Genomic DNA, 20,408 nt, shown 5'->3' with positions numbered 1-20,408 from the left:
TTCAACATGCCACCAACCATGCAGGTTCCTCTCGGAGGCGAATCCATCGTCCGTCGAAGCCGAAAGCAGTAGTAGCCCTGCAACGACACAGACATTCGGGCCGTTCGGCTGGTAGGTGGAATAGTGAATTTTAGATTATTTCAGATGGTTGAATAGTATTCTGTGAGAGAAAATAAGCTGAAACAAGCTGAAACAAGCGAAAAGTAGTACAGCCGAACGCCCCGATTGCTTCATCTCAATCAATGGGCAGTGTTCTAGAAACTGCGTTCCACTAGGAACTACAAATGTTGCATCATCTGTCAGTCGGCAGTGTCTCGTACAATTTGCTCAAAACAAAATAGCTGATCACAAAATTGGCATGTCAAAAATGACAACCATTGTCATTAGTCTACAAAAAACGGACCGAGCCATACATAAGTTACAAAACGAATTGTTATGAAACCTAGTCAGAATCAGGGTCCCCGTCGACAATATCTGGCAGCGAGTCTTCAGACTCTGACTCAATGCCAGACTCCGAACCAAACAATTCCGCAAAGCTGGTTGAACGGGCCTCAGGTGCTTGACGGTGGCTTGAACCGACACCTGGAGTAGCAGAAGGTTCACCTGAAGCTCCCAGCAGGCTGCTGGATGGCGGATGGACAGCTGCTGGGCTTTTGTTCTCATGAGGATTAACCTGCTCAGGAAATACCACATGCTTACGTGAATCAAAATTTGTTGTGCACTCTGGAGAGGCACCAACATTGGAAATTGAAGGATTCTCCACTGTGTTTGGCTTGGCAGTTTCGTTTGCAGCTGCATCAACCATCTTGACATCACACTTGGTGGATGTTGGTGCATCTTGTGCATCTGTGATTCTGGGTGGGTCAACTTTTGGATCTTCTGCTATGGGATTGAGCGGCTTTCCATCCTCCACCAGCATGACATCTGTACTTACTCCTGCAGCACTATCGTTCACTGGAACCTCTGGTGGTTCATCGTTGTTGGATGTCAGCCAGTCATCGTACATGTCTTCGACCTCCATTGCTTGAGGCTGATCCCCAAATCTTGAAATCTGGTATGTTCCAGCACCAAAAACCGCCTTTCCCTGTGGCCCAGAGCCTACAGGAACTGTTCTTTCTAGAGAAAGGGCTCGAGGGTGGACAAGGACATCCAAAGCAAGCAAAGCATGTGAACAAAACTCTGCAAGCTTAGTGCCTATCTCTAGCTTCCCTGTGATGAACAAATGATACAAATTATAATTACATATGGGAGTGGACATTATTTAGAAGCCCAGAATCGAAACCAAACCCTGCAACTCGCAAGGAAAACCAAACTTGATGTCCGACAAGTACCATTCCACAGATGTGCCAGCAAACAGCGCTCTAGAACATGCTTGTCAGTTAACACTCCATTTTAAAATCTAGCTTATGATCCAAAATAAATAAGTTGCTAATTGTTTTTTGAACGAGATCTGTGCATTGGGTACATCCCTGTCAGTCAAATATTTTTTCAGTGACATACCAATTGCAGTTAAACCTTTGTTCAACTAACTGCATGTGTTAATTATAAACTAAAATTTAAATAACCCATCCAAAATCCTATAAATAGCATGCTGAAAGATATTACCTTTTCTGAAGAGTTCAATTCCTTTGGCTAAGTAAGGAGGACGGGCATGAGGAGAAGCAAGAAAAGATGCCAGCAGGCCCTTAAACGAAGCAAGTTGGAGGTCAGATATGCTTGGCTCCCCAAATACGGAGGGCTTTTGCTCATAACTCCCTCTCATGTTGCAAGCACTTCTAGCCACGTTGATTAAGAGCACATCCACTTCTGACCTCCAGCGATCCATCCGCAATGAACCTCCCTGATCGTGATAAGTTGATAATATCATAAAAATCTATCTATAATCTGAATTCAAATACTTAAATACATTGATTAAAATAACAATATATATGCTGGTTGCACAACCAATTCATATAAAGTGAGCGCAATTTGTTTCTGTTCACCATGAAAAGTTAAGGTAAGTTTGGTACCTCTTCCTCCGTAGAATATAATCATTAAAAAATAGTTGTAGTTACTATTTCAGCTATGGTCTGAATATACTTATCTATGAGCACCAAGAATTCTTTGTTTTGGTAAATAAAGTGTACGGCACAAAAATCACTTCAAAAAAATAGTTGTACTGATTTGCTTCAAAAATTACTTCAATCCTTTAATCATTGAAACTTGCAAAATATCTTATCCATTATCCAATTTGGTTCATTGCTTGAAACTTACAACAAGAGGTGTGTATATGGTTTGATGAACTTTGAACCTTCTTTATGAAGGGGGGAAAACGTTTTCAATGAGCTTTCCAAAGTCATTTTTGCTATAATTGTATCCAGACCAATATGAGAACAAGGATTCAAACAACAAATATCTGGCAAACAGAAAACAGAAGACATGCAGAAATAAGAGGATAATGAGAAATAAGTTGGTTTTAAGCACACACCACATTCAGAAGAATTTCCAATGTTTCGAGTGCAGCTATTTTGACAGAAAGTGGTGCTGATAGTCTAACATCTCCTATACTTTCAGGGGCCACTCCCTTTGATGCAATTGGTATGGAAGAACCTTTTCTTTTCCTTGGGCTGATTGCTACTTTCTCTGAACCTGAGATGGTTGAGTTTTGCATCTGTGGTTCTTGCTTCCTCTTCTTCGAATAAATTTTTGATGATGATTCATTTGTCAATTGTGATGGATTTGTGTTGATTATAGTCATGTCACTTCCACCATCATCATTCAGATCAGCAATTGCATTGCTGACTATTGCCTCAAGCAGGTGCAGAGACGTCCCTGATAAAAACAGACCATTTGTTCAAAACGGATGCAACAGGAGTTTGACTAAAAACAAAACCAAGAATATGTACCAAATATATGGAATCTCAAGCATAAAGTGAACTAATTCTAATGTAATATCAATGTAAAGTTAAGCATAAGGAATCTCAATTTCCAATAGAAAATCATAAAGTGAATCGATCCTGATGGAGTATCAATGTAAAGTAAAACATTTAGGCCCTGTTTGAAAGTCCACCTATGTTGTCTCAACATAACAGGTCCCAAGACCTGGTAAAGGAGGAGGGTTGCGAGCCAACGTTAAATCTAGCCATTCTAAAGGAGATGAAACCCGAAAGAAAACTGTTGGGGCGTAACCGTCTTAGCGACGCGCCATATCGGAACCCGGGTATGGTGTTAAATGGGCAAGGGCCGGGTCGGCGCCCCCTTGGTGACGCGCCGTGTCGCGATCTGGGCATGGTGTCAAGTGAGCAAGGATCGGGTCGTCGCTTCCTTAGTGGCGCGCTACATCGGCGCCCGGGTGTAGTGAAAAATGAGCAAGGGTCTTTACATCGGAGTCGACGGGTGCGAAGGGTAAGGAAGCTAGTCGAACCAACTAGGATCCGTTTAGGTAGTTGGAATGTAGGGTCGCTTACAAATAAGTTAAGAGAATTAGTTGATACTGCGACTAGAAGACGTGTAAATATATTATGCGTTCAAGAGACTAAATGGAAGGGTCAGAAGGCGAAGGAGGTGGACAATACAGGTTTCAAGCTTTGGTACACAGGGACAGTCGCGAATAGAAATGGAGTAGGAGTTTTGATTGATAAGAGCCTCAAGAATGGTGTGGTGGGAGTGAGAAGACAAGGAGATATGATTATCTTAGTCAAGCTTGTCGTTGGTGATATGGTCTTGAACGTAATTAGTGAATATGCCCCCCAAGTAGGCCTCGACGAGAGTGCTAAGAGACAGTTCTGGGAAGACTTAGATGGCCTGATTAGAGCTGTACCTAGTAGTGAGAAGCTTTTTATAGGAGATCTTAATGGGCATGTAGGTACTACAAGCGCAGGTTTCGAGGCAGTTCATGGAGGTTTTGGGTATGGTAGTAGGAATCAGGAGGGGGAAGAAGTTCTGGACTTCGCGGTAGCTTTTGACCTGATGATAGCCAACACTTTCTTTAGAAAGAGAGAATCTCATCTAGTGACCTTCAATAGCGGACAACACTCTAACCAGATTGACTGTCCTCGCAAGAAGAAAGGGCAAACGAATATGCTTGGGTTGCAAAGTGATACCAGGGGAGTGTGTTGTTTCTCAACATAAGCTTTTGGTGGTAGACTTTCGTTTTCAGGTGCGTGCCCATAGGGATAAACAAGCTAAGATTGAAAGAACAAAGTGGTGGAAACTGAAAGGAGAGACATCAGAGGTATTCAGAGAAAGGGTTATCAAAGAGGGCTCTTGGAAGGAAGAAGATGACATAAACAACATGTGGGAGAAGATGGCAACCAACATTCGGAAGGTGGCCTCAGAGATGTGTGGAGTAACCAAAGGAAGTGGAGACGAGGCTAAAGATACTTGGTGGTGGAACGAGGAAGTCCAAAGGGCTATTAAGGAGAAGAAAGAATGCTATAGACGCTTGTACCATGACAGGAGTGTGGACAACATAGAGAAGTACAAGGTGGCAAAGAATACCGTAAAGCGAGCTGTAAGTGTGGCAAAGGGTAGAGCGTACGAGGATCTTTACCAACATTTGAGTACGAAGGAAGGAGGGAAGGACATTTATAGGATGGCTAGGGTTCATGTGAGAAAGACAAGGGACTTCAACCAAGTTAAGTGCATTAAGGATGAAAAGGAGCATCTCTTGGTGAAGGATGATGAGATCCGACATCGATGTCAAGAGTATTTTGACAAATTGTTCAATGGTGAAAATACGGACACAACCTTTCAGTTGGATGACTCTTTTGATGACACCAATAGGCGCTTTGTGCGGAGAATATAAGAATCTGAAGTCAGAGATGCGTTGAAAAGAATAAAAGGAGGTAAGGCGATGGGACCGGATGGTATCACAATCGAGGTGTGGAGATGCCTCGGGGACATAGCTATAGTATGGCTAACCAAACTGTTCAACCATATTTTTCGATCGAACAAGATGCCTGACGAGTGGAGAAGTATATTGGTACCGATCTACAAGAATAAATGGGATATTCAAAGTTGTACTAATTACCGGGGAATTAAGTTGATGAGCCATACTATGAAGCTATGGGAGAGAGTTATCGAGCATCGCTTGAGAGCAATAATGCTGGTCTCTATGAACCAATTTGATTTCATACCCGGAAGGTCAACCATGGAAGCCATTTTCTTAATAAGACAAGTTATGGAGCGGTATAGGGAGAAGAAGAAGAACCTACACATGGTTTTTATTGACTTGGAGAAGGCTTATGATAAAATACCAAGAAATGTTATGTGGTGGGCTTTGGACAAACATAAAGTCCCAACGAAGTATGTCGGGCTCATTAAGGACATGTACAACAATGTTGTGACTAGTGTTCAAACAAGTGATGGAGACACGGATGACTTCCCGATTAAGATAGGACTACATCAAGGGTCAGCTTTGAGCCCTTATCTATTTGCCTTAGTGATGGATGAGGTCACAAGGGACATATAAGGGGACATCCCTTGGTGTATGCTTTTCGCGGACGATGTAGTGCTAGTTGATGAAAGCCGGACAAGAGTGAATCAGAAACTGGAGTTATGGCGGGAGACTTTGGAGTCCAAAGATTTTAGACTCAGTAGAACTAAAACTGAGTATATGAGATGTGACTTCAGCACTACTACTCGGGAGGAGGAAGATATTAGTTTGGAAGGTCAAGTACTGCATAGGAAGGATACCTTTCGATATTTAGGATTAATGCTACAGAGAGACGGGGATATTGATAAAGATGTTAGCCATAGAATCAAAGCAGGGTGGATGAAGTGGCGCCAAGCATCTGGTGTCCTATGTGACAAAAGGGTACCACAGAAGTTAAAAGACAAGTTTTATAGGATGGCGATTAGACCTGCTATGTTGTATAGTGCAGAATGTTGGCCTACGAAAAGACGACATGTTCAACAGACAAGTGTCGCGGAAATGCGTATGTTGCGTTGGATTTGCGGTCATACAAGGGATCGAGTTCGGAACGATGATATACGTGATAGATTAGAGGTAGCACCAATTGAAGAAAAGCTTGTCCAACACCGGTTGAGATGGTTTGGACATGTCCAACAGAGACCTCCAGAGGCACCGGTGCGTAGTGGAATGCTAAGCCAGGATAGTAACATGAAGAGAGACAGAGAAAGAACGAAGTTGACTTGGGGTAGAAGCAATAAAAGGAGACTTGAAAGGATGGAGTATACCCAAAAACTTAGCCTTAGATAGGAGTGCTTGGAATATTCACGTGCCTGAACCTTGATGGCTTCTGCTGGGTTTCAACTCTAGCCTACCCTAACTTGTTTGGGACTTAAAGGCTTTGTTGTTGTTGTTGTTGAATGTTCCTTGTATTTAGCCTGTCCATACGAAGTAACCAGGAAAAGACTTTATTGGAGCACTTAGAATCCCAAATCCAAATAAAAGGAGCTGGTGGCTGGGCGTTTCTGTATGGGAAGTTATAGAATTTAGAGGATGTGTAGATGTTACTTCCCCAAATAAAGCGCCAAGAGTCTTTTGTGCCATGATGCACTTGAATTGTTTGAATGTAATCTTGGAGATTTTGATACTCCTGAAAGGCTTGTTCAGATAGAGAAAGGTGAAATTGTGACTCCAAATCGCTATTCAGCAAGAATTGAGCTACTGAGATCTTTTTGTGCTTAGCAAAAGAGAAAAGCCTGGGATACTTGATTTGCATAATATTATCATTCCACAGATCAGACCAGAATAATACAGTGGTGCCATCTCCAATGTTACAGTTAGCAATTCCTCTGAAGAGATCACATAGTTTTAAGATGTCTCTCCGCCAAAAAGAGCCTTTGTCACTTGTTGCATGTGGGATTTCACCATTGGAATAATGTGCGTGCCAAACAAGTTTCACCCAAGGGATCTCCTTCTTGTTATAGAATTTATCCAAATGCTTAAGCAGAAGGGCTGTGTTTTGACTTCTTAGATTAATGATGCCAAGGCCTCCTTTCCTTTTGGGTTTACAACATTTTGATACCATAGTTTACTAAACTACAACATCCAGACAGGCCCTTACAGTCGAGGAGGTGCACCAGTGGTTAAACACTACCAAACAATTGGGACCTACATACAAGATATACACTCCCCACCCTTATCAATGCTTGAAGCAAAAATCTGAGCATCCTACATACTTCATGTCTAAGTTTTATAGACTTTACAACTCATAATAACAAGTAAAAGTCATTACAAATTTACTAACTTAACCTGCTGAAGATATTTCAAGGTTATGTTTTCAATATTCAAAACCCATTGAAGGAACTTTGTTTGTTACTAATATTGCCAATTTAAAAGATCAGGCATTCAAGCACAATTCTAGCCTGATATGCAATAACAGTATTACTATGACAAAGGCGAAACTACACTGACAAAAAATTATAATCAATTGTACTATTTCCAAAGCTACAATCATAACTGCAAAGTAATATATAAAAGAAATAAAGAATGACCTACCAACACCCATGGCGGTCAGCAACAGCCGCAAAATGCTATAAGCTTTTGTCCTCAAAGTAGGCAGTTTTGCTATTTTGAAGTACTCTGTTATAAGCCGTATGATACTAGCACCATGAGGTAAGAGTTGGCTGCAGGATGATAGACTAAATCAGTCTTTTTCTATCTAAGGTCAGATTTTCTATCTTAGTCAGATTCAAACATTGATATGAAAGAGATTCTATAGAGGTCCAATTTTTTGTTCCAAAACTAGTGACAGCTAACTAGTCTAATTGAAAATGCTAGTTACCTTCGCATTCCTTTAATAGTTGCATTGAGCAAATCCAAGAAAGTTGAATGTAGTGATGGAAGCTCAAAACAAATAAGCTCTTGATGCAATGAAGTTGTAGAAGGGAACAACTTGTTATGCAATGATCCATCAACTAACAGCACTCTTCGCATCAAAGCCATCAAAGCATGAATCGGAACATTGACCTTTTTGCCAATAAAATAGTAGGAAGAAATTAGAATAAATTTAATTTATACCTTACACTAGTAAGTTATGAGCATTAGGTAATAAGCAGAAATGTTCTGATTTTGAAAAAACCTGAACTGGATAATAACTAGTCAGCATCACACTGCAGCAATGTGTAAGAGCTGAAATGGTAGGAACAGTAAAGACACGAAATTTCTTCATGACATGCACATTGCCTCCAGGCATTACTTCATCTCCCAATGTTGGTAGAGGATCAGCTCCAGGTGGAACTAGCAGCAGCATAATATCATGGCCTTTCTTTTCTGTAACAGTAGAATGGTTAAAAATTAACCTGAAATGGTTGAATTGAAACAATATTAGCAGCAAACTGTTATATTATACCTTCTTCAAGCCCAATGAAAGCATCATTCAAAAGATTGTTTACCATAATCAATATCCTCCGAATCATCAGTGACCAACTGTCCTCGGACACTCGGACAGAAGGTAACAATGCTAAAGTTCTCACAAATTTCTGGAGCATTGGAACAGGATATGTAAGACTTGGGGAATTCTTGACAAGGATCAAGAAAGAAAAAGGAGACATGACGTGCATAAGCTAATGTGTGCTCACTATTGAATTCTCATTACACAGATAAAACTCAAGGCAGCACCCCTCACCTCAGATGGTTTTACATTGATTCCCGTACTCATAATCTTTGCTGCAATAGTAGATTCAACCTGAAATTTGCAAATGCAAGTACAAAACTATAAGAACAGAATAGTTAGGGTGATAGAAATACTATATACAGATACTATCATGTTTACTTCTATAGACACAAGCGATTAGTGGACTTCTAAAAAATCTGCATCGTATATTTGGGAACTTGGGGGATTCGGGGAATAGAAACTTAAATAACAGCCAACATGCATGGAAAACATGTGTTGCACCGCAGTGTTAATGACAGGACCTGTGCCATTTTTCCCTTTTCCTTTTAAATTTAGGAATTTGTCTTTTCCAGGGGATGCTGGAGAGAGGGGGAGTGTGCGAAAAATCACAGAACACTTCGATCCCCACTCAAAATCTGCATTTACAATATTAAAAAAATAACAAGCAGCTGAAAAAATATCTAGAGCTCTAATAGCTGTTCAATTCTGCAATCCATTTAGACTGAGAAGATAATCAACAAACTTGTATCAAATTCCAACTTCTGCAATACAATCCTATCAGGAACAAAAAAAATGGTATGAACCCTTTTCTATTTACTCTAGAAGAACCCTCCTTTTCTCCCTGGGCAATAAGCGCTACTGTCATGGGCCTAAACATGGCCCAAGGTGGTGGGCCCTAGCGAGGCCACACCCTGGCCGCGTGCCTGGGGGATGGGGGGGGGGGGGGGGGGGGGACTACCCCCAGCCGACCAGGTCCCTCCCCCAAGGAGTCTGGACCTGACTAAAATTAGAGATAGGAATAGGATAAGAAAAAATTCAGTTTAGGAAAGATTGTTTAGGGAAATGAGAGTCCAAATCTATAAGGACTCTACCTCTAGGTTGCTTGGGTGTCAAGTCTTAGGGAGTATAAATAAAGGGGTCATGTACTCGTAATATTAAAGAAAGAATTAGAGGATTCAATCCTCAAGTTCCCTAGCTCTTCAGCTCTCCCACACTCCACCTCCTGCGCCTCCCTCTCCGTCTGTGCCAGCACTGCCCCCTGTTCTGTGCCGCTGCCGGCCACCCTAGCCGCAGGCGACCACAGGTCGTCGACAAGTCCCCGTTCCTCACCCTCCGACCTCCTTCCACTACAATCTAGGCTTACCACCCCAACTAATATAAGCCCATCATAGATACATATTAATCCAGAATAGGAAATGATAATAAAATTAAGATGTACTTTATTGTAGTGCCGGTTTACAGAGGATGGGTACAATTTAATAACTGTCCTCAGCAAATCGATTGCTTCGTCCTGCAGAAATACATATAATTACAAATATTACCATTGAGTGGTTGAACGCAAACAATAAGCCATAAGAATGAAATGAGTAGACCGTACAGCCACTAGACCATTTTCATTTAAAAGCCGCAGCGCCGGTTCAACAACCCTTCCAGCAAAGGATGATCCCTCTTTCTTTAAGTTCAAAAACTTAGCCAATCTAATCAGAAAACGAATTATGTGGTTTCCGTGTAAATAAAATAGACATGCAGAACAAAACACATTAAGTAAAGTATCAAATTTTAGTGTTTCAGCAATCAAAACTGCAATACAAAACTGATATACCTTTACAACTTAGAAAGAATGGCACATATAAATTATTAGTCAAATGCAAACATGAAACTTGAAATTTGGAACAGTCTTGAAGATTGGAAGTTCAATTCACAAATATTCTTCTTACTGCAGGATAGTGTGCAGTCATGTCATTAGTTCAAGTTACTTAGCTACTTCAGAACTAATTATATGGCCTATTAGAAAACTACTAAACAGAGCAATACAAGGTAAACTTAAATAATTCTGAAAAAATAAAAAATTGATTTGAATGCAGTAGTCCACTTTTACAGCCAAGCAGAACTAAAAAAAAAGAATAATAAAGAGTAAAAGGGTTGAATTCAGACATCAGAACCATATGCAAATTCCTTGCGAACAATAAGAAACTTTATCAAGCGGTAGTTCAAATGATAAAATAACAATCAAAGTTTAATTGCATAACTATTAAACATAGACAATCCAAGGATATGCTTGGCGGAGACCCGTTCTGATTAATTTTGACCTGATGGCGTCCGTAATTCACGGAGCGGCGACTGAGGCGATTCCACGAGCGATTGCGATCCCGACCTCGATCTAGGCCACCACCGCCAGTGCCCTCGATCAGCCAACGCCGCCGGCCGTGTGGCCTCGGCGTCCACGCCCCGACACCACCATTGCAGTGTGGAATCAGCCAACGCAAAATACGTCGGTTAGCCGATCCAGGCGCCGTCGTCGCAACATACCACTAGGGTTTGCCGCTTAGGGACTCTAGGTTGGGATTGATCTGTGGCTGCAGCGTCTTGTACACGCAGGCTACCTTGCTGTTTGTGCCTCCCTGCCCATCACGCATGGCGACGGGCGGGAGTGGTGGCTCCGGTGGGGGAGGGGTTCCCCCAAACCCTAACGTATCGGATCTCCTCCAGAAGCTCAAACTGACAGAGGAGGAGGTTGCCGTCCTGGAATTCAGTGACGATGAAGATGATGCAGATGCAATGGTGACGGTGGAGTACGCCTTGTTCGGTAAAGTACTGTCCCCGGTGCCGGTGCATGTGAGTACTGTGAGATCGGCGATGAAGCGGGCGTGGGCTAACCCGATAGGCCTCAAGATTAGGGCGATCGGTGATAAAGAAGATAATCTATTCGTGGTGGAGTTTGGCAGCCCTCGCGATATGGAGAGGGTTCTCGCCGGTTCACCATGGATGGTGGGAAAATACTCGGTCCTGCTGCAGGAGTACGATGAGAAGCTTACCGCGGCAGACGTCAAGTTTGATCGGGTAGAGCTCTGGGCTCGCATCCTGAACCTCCCTCTTGGTTGGATGAACCGCTCAAGAGGCTCTAGAGCGATGGATCTGATCGGAAGGGTGATCCAGATGGATGTGGATGGAGATGGGAAAGCCAGCGGCGCGTTCCTTCGTGCTCGTGTCGCGATTCAAATCGATAAACCGGTGAGGCGGGGAATTTTGCTTCGAGTCAACAAGAACAAAGAACCTAAATGGTTCCAAGTTCAGTACAAGAGACTCCCCTATATATGCTTTCACTGTGGCTTGATGGGGCACTCGGATGTGGAGTGTCTGACGCCGGCTGCTCGGGGAGAAGAGGGAAAACTTCCATACGATGTTAACCTGCGTGCTCCGGAGGAAAAGAAAAAGCGACTGCAGTCCTTTGCTGCCGCTGCTGCTGAATCTTTTGGCAGTGGCTCCTCATCGGGCTTTAAGCAGCCCAGTCAATGGGACAGATCGGGGGGGGGGGGGCGCGGATCAAGGTCTGCTGATTGCTCGCGCCACTCTGAAAGCCACGTTGGGGATTCAGAGGAACTTGAGATCCAGTCCCCGATAAAGCAGAATGCTAGAGATGATGGGTATGAAGCACCGGGTGCTAAACCCACTGTCAGCAAAACCTTAGCCTTCCAGGCAATGGATGAAGACCAGCGACAGGGGCTGCGCAAGAGAAAATCGAAGGTGCCAACTAAGGTGGTGCAAACACCTGATCTACACATTCCCATTGGAGGAGGATCCAGTGCTCTCGTCCCTGCGGGCCTGGTGAACGCTCGTGTCAGCCAATTGGATGACGCTGGGGACAGTGTTAGCAGCATGAACGAAACATTGAAGAAACAAAAGCGGGGCAATTCTCAAAATGCAGGATCGGCGGCGGCTGCGAGTGGCAGCCCCCGCCGGGCACAATGAAACTCTTATGTTTGAACTGCCGGGGTCTGGGGCGATCCGAGGCAGTTCAAGAGCTTCGTAGCTTGATACAGCTACATGGCCCCAGTTTAGTTTTTCTTCCTGAAACTCGCATTTTCTTTGATCGGGTGGATGGTCTCAAGCAATCCCTAGGCTTTGCTAATGGCTTGGGAGTGGGCAGTTATGGCAGAGGGGGTGGCATTGCGCTTCTGTGGACAAGAGATGTAGATGTGAAATTCAAGAGCTGTGACAAGATGCATCTAGATGTTGAGATCCTTGATCCAAGAACGCGAACGCCACAATGGAGATTTACTGGCTTTTATGGAGAGCCAAACCGTGTTTTGAGATATAGAAGTTGGGAATGTCTCAGGTACCTAAATTCCTAGAGCTCGCTTCCATGGCTCTGTGCGGGGGATTTCAACGAGGTCATAGAGGCACACGAACAATTTGGCGGTCAGCCCAAACCGGAACGCCAGATGGATGGTTTCCAGGATGCGGTCCAGGATTGTGGTTTCATGGACCTGGGGTTTATCGGCTTGCCGTATACCTGGTACAACAAACAGCAGGGAAGGGACAACTTCAAGGTGAGGCTTGATCGTGGCCTAGCGACGGCAGCGTTCCTGGATCTCTTCAATGATGTCAAGGTTCATCATGTACAAACCACTGAATCAGATCACTGTTGCTTGGTCCTTGAGTGTGCCAAGCGGCATTCGAGAAGGAGACGGCAACGACACCAATTCAGATATGAGAACATGTGACGCCGGGATCCATCCTACAATCGGGCTGTCGAGGAGGCCTGGCTCGATCCTGGTGATCACGCCTCCCTCGGACAGGTGACTGACCATCTTGGTAGGCTGGGCCGATGCCTATCAGATTGGGACAGGAACACCTTTGGTTCTATCAGGAAAACTCTGGTGCAGCTACGTGCGGAGCTGGAGCGAGTCAGAGGACAGTCCATTGGCACGGGACCATCTAGTGAGGAAAGAAGACTCATGAAACAAATTTCAGAACTTCTTTCTAGAGAAGAGGTCATGGAGAAACAACGGTCTCGAATTGAATGGCTTGGTGAAGGTGATCGCAACACGGCTTTTTTCCAGGCCAAGTCAAAGGAAAGAGCAAGGGGGAATCGCATCGACTCTCTCCTCCGTGATGATGATGGTGTGCTGGTAACGGAACAGGATGATCTTTAGAAGGTGGCTAGGAACTTCTATGCCGCACTTTTCTCAGCTCAGGATAATTTGCAACCGGAAGCAATCTTGGAGCACGTTCCAAGCAAGGTGACTGACAGTATGAATGAGGAGTTATCACAACCTTTCTCAGCGGAGGAAGTTCACCGAGCTCTGTTTATGATGGGTGCAAACAAGGCCCCAGGCCCGGATGGACTCACAGCGGGTTTTTTCCAACACCACTGGCAGCTCCTGGGGCCAAGTATTACAAGTGCGGTGTTGGATTTTCTCAATGGGGGTGATATGCCTCTGGCAGTCAATAACACTACCCTTGTTCTCATCCCCAAAGTGAAAAACCCACAGGAGATGAAGAATTTCAGACCGATCTCTCTTTGCAATGTCATCTATAAGCTATGCTCGAAAGTGATTGCCAACAGATTGAGAAACTATCTAGATGAGATTGTTGCAGAGGAGCAGAGCGCCTTCGTTCTAGGTAGACTTATTACAGACAATGTCCTTATAGCCTATGAGTGCACACATTACCTGAAAAGGAAGAAAGGAAAATCTGGTGCATGTGCAATTAAATTAGACATGGCCAAAGCCTATGACAGAATTGAATGGGCATACTTGAGAAGAATCATGCTGGCTTTGGGTTTTTGTGACAGTTTTGTATCAGTGATCATGAAATGTGTGACATCAGTATCCATGTCAGTGAGAGTTAATGAAGTATTAACTGAAACTTTCAGACCAACAAGAGGAATTCGTCAGGGCGATCCCATCTCCCCCTACCTATTCCTTCTCTGTGCTGAAGGTTTATCATGCTTGTTGAAGTCGGTGGGGCCAGTGTATCTATCCAGAGGTGTGCGCGTGGGTGTCCATGCCCCCTGGATCTCGCACCTACTCTTTGCGGATGACTGCATTGTCTTTTCAGAAGCGTCGCAGAGGGGGGCCTCAAGGCTGCAACAGCTACTTGATGTCTATAGTAGAGGATCGGGGCAAATGGTGAACCGTGATAAGTCAGCGGTCTTCTTTAGCCAGAATTGCTCCGATGAGATGAAAGTGGAGGTTCGGGAGACACTGAACATTGATCAGGAAGCATTGGCAGAAAAATACTTAGGGCTACCTACAGCGGTGGGGCGATCCACTACAGAAGCCTTTGAGTACATTCCGACGAGGATCAGGAAAGCAATCGGCACATGGAGTGGTAGGGAGGCAAGTTGGGCAGGGAGGGAGGTTCTTCTCAAATCTGTCGCGCAAGCCATACCAACCTACTCTATGAGCTGTTTTCTACTCTCAAAGACAACCTGCAAGAAAATGCGCTCCCCCATAGCAAACTATTGGTGGGGCAGCTCAGCAGATAGCAAGAGAATGCACTGGCTAAAATGGGACCGGCTTACCAACCCAAAACCCTTGGGTGGCATGGGCTTTAGAGACATGAGGAATTTTAACTTCGCTATGCTTGGTAAACAAGGATGGAGGCTGCTGACAAAGCCGGATAGCCTTTGTGCCAGGGTGTTGAAAGGTAGATACTATCATGATGGGAATTTTCTGACAAGCGCCAGGAAGAAGCATGCAAGTCAGACATGGCGTTCCATTCTTGCCGGGCGTGATGTGTTGATGAAGGGGCTGATTAGGAGGATTGGCAGTGGGGCCTCGACTCATATCTGGAGGGATTGTTGGCTCCCAGACCATTTCAGAGGTCAACCGATCACCCCGGAGGACGGGCAACAGGTTGAGCAGGTGGCCGACCTATTGTCGGATAATGGACAGTGGAATGCAGACCTCATTACGGAGATCTTTTTTCCAGTGGATGCAGCTGCAATCATGCGCACTCCGGCAAGACCCCAACAAGAAGATGTGTGGGCTTGGGAACCAGAACGACATGGCTGCTATTCAGTCAAATCGGCTTATCGATTGCTTGATGAGGCACGCATTGGTGAGGCGGTGGGTTTGGAAGCAGATGGCTCCGGAAGTTCAGTATGGGGCAAAATTTGGAAACTGCAGATACCTCCAAAAGTCAAGGTGTTCTGGTGGAGGGTGATTCATGAATTCCTCCCATCTCGCCAGGTACTGCATCGCAAGCATGTGGAGCCGATTGCAAATTGTGAGGTATGTGGTGCAGAATCTGAATCCATTAGGCACACGCTGTTGGAGTGTTCGATCGCAAGGGTGTTCTGGGAGGCGACAAAAACCAATACGGGTGTGAAGCTCCCGGCCTTGCATCAAGACAACTGGGCTCATGACCTTGCAGAGGGAAGAGCAATTACCGGAGACGGGCAGCAGATCATCATGATCGGAATGTATGCGCGCTGGACGCTGCGTAATAAGAGAAGACATGGTGAGATACTGCCGCCAGTTCGGGTGGCGGTGCAGTGGGTGGCGGACTTGGCCTATTATCTTGGACAAGCAACCCGTCACCAAACGCCACCTCGACCAGCAACTCAGCAACCGAGGTGGGAATGTCCTCAAGATGGTTGGCTCAAGTGCAACACAGACGGGGCCTTCTATGACCGATCAGGGCAGGGAGCTACCGGGGCAGTCCTCCGGGACAGCTCTGGTAATTTCATCAGAGGCAGTGCAAAGTGGTATGATCACTGTCTTGATGCCCTCATTGTCGAAGCTCTAGCCTACCGGGATGGGCTGAGACTGGCGATTCAATTTGGAGCTCGGAGAGTCTGGCTGGAATCCGACTGCCAACAACTCATTCAGCTATGGCAGGCGGGATCTAGTCAGAGATCAACCATTGCGACGGTTCTGCAGGAGATTCGGGAGCTAAGCCTAGTGTTTCTTGAGTTTAATTTTTCCTTTATACCCAGGAATTGTAATAAGGTAGCACACTCGTTAGCTAAGAGGGTCACGGCTGATACACGAGCTGGTTTGTGGACTTATGCTCCAGCTTATGTATTAGACGCATTGACTGCAGATTGTAATTTTGCTCCCAATGAATGAATGAATCTCCAAGTCTCAAAAAAAAAAAGGATATGCTTGGCGGCCTAAATAACAATAATCTTCCATTACTTACCTTACAAATAAATCAGACATGGAAGTACAGGAAATAACAATAACAAGTTGAGAGCTAGATGATTCCTGCAAAACGGGAAGGAGAATACATCAGTATAACATTAACCTGTGACTGACAAAGATTCAGATATATATGATGATGTTTAAATTTAATAAACAATCTCAAGGAGCAAAGGTTCAAGGCGAATGTCAATAGATCAAATCCTGATAAGCATAATTTCTCTACTTTTTCATTCATAAGTCCACTTAGATGGCCTAATCAGCAATAAGGTACTAGGAGTCTAGGAGCCTCCCTGCTGCCTGCCTAGCACCTAGTACCTTTTGAAACTGCTGATTTCTTTTTGGAGTACACTCATTTTATTACTGATTTACTTCATCATTGCATAACACTACTGTTAGGACAGATAAAGGTAGCTGGTACTATAAAGAAGTCACAGCTGAAATACAGACTGGAAAAAAGGTAAAAAGAAAAGGAAAATATTGCGGTAACTTGTCGATGACTATTCATTCTAGGATGATATACTAAATGAGATGGGTGACATTACATGATGAACCATAGTTCAAGACGGATTTGTTGTGGCTTACAGACATTAAAAAAGAGGTATTTTGACATGAATTAACATTCAAACAGATTATCAATTTACAGATCAGTATACTGAACATGAAGTTTCAAATGGATTGATCCTTCGTCCGAACATACTAGACAGACCAAAACTTAGAAGAAAATGTTGACTGGCATGTTCTCGTTTAGATTTTTATTTTCTTGGTGCTTTGTCTTATACTTGTGACTTTAAAACAAGTAATATGTATCAGAAAACAAACAAAAATATACAAAATTAGCAATATGTAAGTAATAGCATAGTGTTCTGAACAACCAAAAACAGGACTACCTAAGAAGGCAACATCAATCAAGAAGAATTAATTAAGATTCAGCTACAGTAAATCAGTATAAGTATTACTCCCAAGTAGTGATACTGCAGAGAAGCATGCTACACCTGTTTTTTCAGAGGTATCATAAAACTAAAGATTCTATGGCTCGTCTTATTCCTGAAGCACTTGAAAACCTAGTACAACATCAATATAACTCCTGCCAAGGTAAACCTTGTCTGAAATTTACTGGTTCTCTAGACAGCATGATGGACTTGCAAGAGAAAGTTTTCATAGCAGTAAAAGAAGCCAACTTCAGCAAAATACAACTGAAAAACTGCAGATCACTTCAATTACCTCCCAAAGACACAGTATCAGTTTCATGGTATATCCTCCTACTGAAGTTTAATTAGCAAACATTCGAAAGATGTTAAATAAATCTTCGACTAAATAATGGGATTGCCCAGAAATTGAAATGGCATTTTTTTTCTCTCGAATATGCAGAGAGCTGTGCATCAATGCAAGGAGAAGAACGTATAAGAATACAATGCACACACACAACAGCAATGAATAAAAAGAAAAAACAAACTAACTTCTGAGGATACTATAAGTTAGAAATTTGTGAACATACATTTTCTACATAAATTGCACGAAAGTATATGCATCACCTGCAAATTACCCAGAATCTTCTCAAACCAAATGGAGTGCGATTCTGCAAATCGCTCATTTCTGCACTCTTGGAAAGTCACACCGAGAAAGCAAGTACCCAACCAACAACTGTATGTCTAACAAATTGTCAAACAGAAAGGCAAGCATATTAGTAAAAGCTCTGTGCTTCAATTCTTCTACAATAAAGCATAAAATGTGAAGGCAACAAGGGCATAGCTATAGATCAACAGATACTATTTTCAGACCTAACTTGCAGTAAAAAAACAGCAAAAGGACAATATATGCAAATAAATGAAGTTAAGCAATATAAACAGCATTACTTTCTAAATGTTTCTACCATTCCATTTTAGTGGTAATTTTAGTAACAGAAGAGAAGTGAAAAGTAGAAACTTCACAGATTGGCAATTCTATTGATTTAGCAACCTCTACCTAAAATGACACTAGGTAAATAGTATGATAGCATAAATGAAACACATCCACATGATCAAACTAACAGAGGAGCTGAGAAGAAATGTGTCACATATAGGCACTAACAGGTGTGGAATGGGTTATCTGAAATGTCAAAGTACAATCAAAGAAATGTAGAGAAACACTATACCAAATCATCTTTTTTTATTTACAAAATGCCAAATACAGTAGGGTACATCCTTCTGAAGCGGGAGTTTTTATTCTACACACAGCACATCTAAACTAAAATACAGTCCTTCTGAACTACCTATTCAGTAAACTGTGTCTGGAGTCATTCTCATTGGTATCCTCAAATTTCAAATTGAAGCAGAGGAACCCTTGATTTCGCTTAATACAAGCAAATATATAAACCTAATTCCATCTGGCTGCAACTCATGACCATGAAATTTAAAGTACTTCCATCACACGATCCTAGGGGATTTCTCTACAGACAATTACCACACACTAAACAGTGGCATATACCCATGGAAGAAGAGGCAAATTTCATTTATCAAGACAGAGGGCAGAGGAGGGATCACACAGAACCACCATCATACCGAGTCGCTCTCCACCAGCGCCACGACACGCTCGACCCAGGCGTCGACGGCGGCGCGCCACGCCTCGGCGAGCTTCGGGCTCGCCGGCGCGCCGCGGGCCGGGAGATCCTCCGTGAGCAGGCCGTGAGTGCGGACCGCCTCGAGGATGGAGGCGACCTCCGTCGGCGAGAGCTCGGCGCCGCCGCCGCCAGGCTGCGGAAGGCGCTCGGTGACCACAGCGCGGAGCAGCCGCGGCTTCAACCACGGGTCGTTGACGTCGCCCAGAAAACCTCCGCCGCCGGAGCCTCCCGCCATCGGGGGCCCGCTCTGGTCTGGTAGATTCGGGCTGGCCGCCGCAGTTTGTAGGGGGGTAGGACGGGGGTAGGGGATGGGAGTGACGACGGCCGTTACTGGTCGGCGATGTTGTACAGGGGAAAGGAGGTTTAGGGTTTTAGGTTGATGAGACGAAAGAAGAGACGGAGAACGGAGAGGTTCGAGCGACGACTCGGTGCGGTGCGGCCGCCAGGGGGTATTCCCCAGTGGGCAGTGGCATTTCGGAGAGGTTCATACGCAAGGCCTTGTTCGGTTTTCAAAACAAAACTTTTCACGCCACGGGCGACCCACTTCCTCCTGATCCTCTTCCAAACAAAGAATTTGACTCCGATTACTTTTTTATATAATAACTCCGTCCAAGAAAGGATATCTTAAGTTCGGCTAATTATAGATAAAAAAATATCAATATTTATAATATCAAATAAATATTATTAGATTAATTATAAATTATATATTCATAATAAATTAATTTGAAGCTATAAATATGAATATATTCATTAGAAAACTTCGTTAAACGTAAACTATTTTTATTGACACGTAACCTATATTTGTATTTTACTATTTTTTCATGGACGAAGGGAGGACCGTATAAACAGGCAGCGCTTCTCCTCGTCTCCTCGATCTGGCGGCCAACAAACGGAATCAAAGGGGAATAGCTCCTCCCAACGGCGCCGCGGCTGACAACTCCGGACTCCACTCATCCCCTGGATGCAGCTCTCCTCCGATCACAGCCGCTCGCCGACGGTAATCACCCCGCGCCGGCAGTCCCTCCGAGGCCGATCTGACGGTGGCTAATAAAAAACTCGATTACGTGGCCAGTGGCCCAATCAGCGTTATGTTCGAGCAATAACCTGCGTTACGTAGTTTATATTTACAGACAGAGATTTGAATAACCTCAAGACCAAACACATGGTCATGGTCATGGCCAGACCCTGATCTGATCGCTGGTAGGAGTACTCGTTAGCGACATCAGGAAACACACAGAAAACTACACGGCGTAGATAGCAGCCATCTTTTCTTCTGTCTGGGAACCAAAAAAAAGAGCAGCACAGCACCAA

At 43.9% G+C, this 20,408-nt stretch overlaps 1 protein-coding gene across 2 annotated transcripts; it reads right to left on the bottom strand.

The window, feature by feature from the left end:
• Nucleotides 1-217: 217 nt before the first annotated feature.
• LOC136462673 (uncharacterized) lies at nucleotides 218-19,572 on the bottom strand. 2 transcript variants are annotated; one of them, XM_066461738.1, is made up of 13 exons: nucleotides 19,039-19,569; nucleotides 18,034-18,150; nucleotides 16,500-16,564; nucleotides 9,943-10,042; nucleotides 9,784-9,855; nucleotides 8,577-8,636; nucleotides 8,301-8,430; nucleotides 8,031-8,221; nucleotides 7,734-7,918; nucleotides 7,448-7,575; nucleotides 2,468-2,811; nucleotides 1,606-1,840; nucleotides 218-1,209 (listed from the first exon to the last, which is right to left on the bottom strand). In XM_066461738.1, exons 1-13 carry the CDS (start codon nucleotides 19,330-19,332, stop codon nucleotides 443-445), a joined length of 2,688 nt encoding a protein of 895 aa, XP_066317835.1. In that variant the 5' UTR covers nucleotides 19,333-19,569; the 3' UTR covers nucleotides 218-442. The 2 variants fall into 2 exon arrangements, with proteins under 2 accessions (XP_066317835.1, XP_066317836.1); XM_066461739.1 differs by lacking the exon at nucleotides 218-1,209 and adding an exon at nucleotides 1,216-1,469 and having other exon boundaries at nucleotides 19,039-19,572.
• Between the last annotated feature and the right edge of the window lie 836 nt (nucleotides 19,573-20,408).

The sequence above is a fragment of the Miscanthus floridulus genome, chromosome 7 (assembly GCF_019320115.1).
Source record: "Miscanthus floridulus cultivar M001 chromosome 7, ASM1932011v1, whole genome shotgun sequence".
Classification (NCBI taxonomy): domain Eukaryota; kingdom Viridiplantae; phylum Streptophyta; class Magnoliopsida; order Poales; family Poaceae; genus Miscanthus; species Miscanthus floridulus.
This window is presented reverse-complemented; position numbering and strand designations above follow the sequence as displayed.

Excerpts from the sequence above, each read along its gene's own strand:
- LOC136462673 (XM_066461738.1), bottom strand. The coding sequence starts at position 19,332 with ATGGCGGGAGGCTCCGGCGGCGGAGGTTTTCTGGGCGACGTCAACGAC. Across the intron at positions 10,043-16,499 it reads ATGTCTGATTTATTTGTAAG|ATTGGCTAAGTTTTTGAACT; the intron begins GTAAGTAATGGA and ends TTTTCTGATTAG. Across the intron at positions 1,210-1,605 it reads AATTGAACTCTTCAGAAAAG|GGAAGCTAGAGATAGGCACT; the intron begins GTAATATCTTTC and ends TGTTCATCACAG.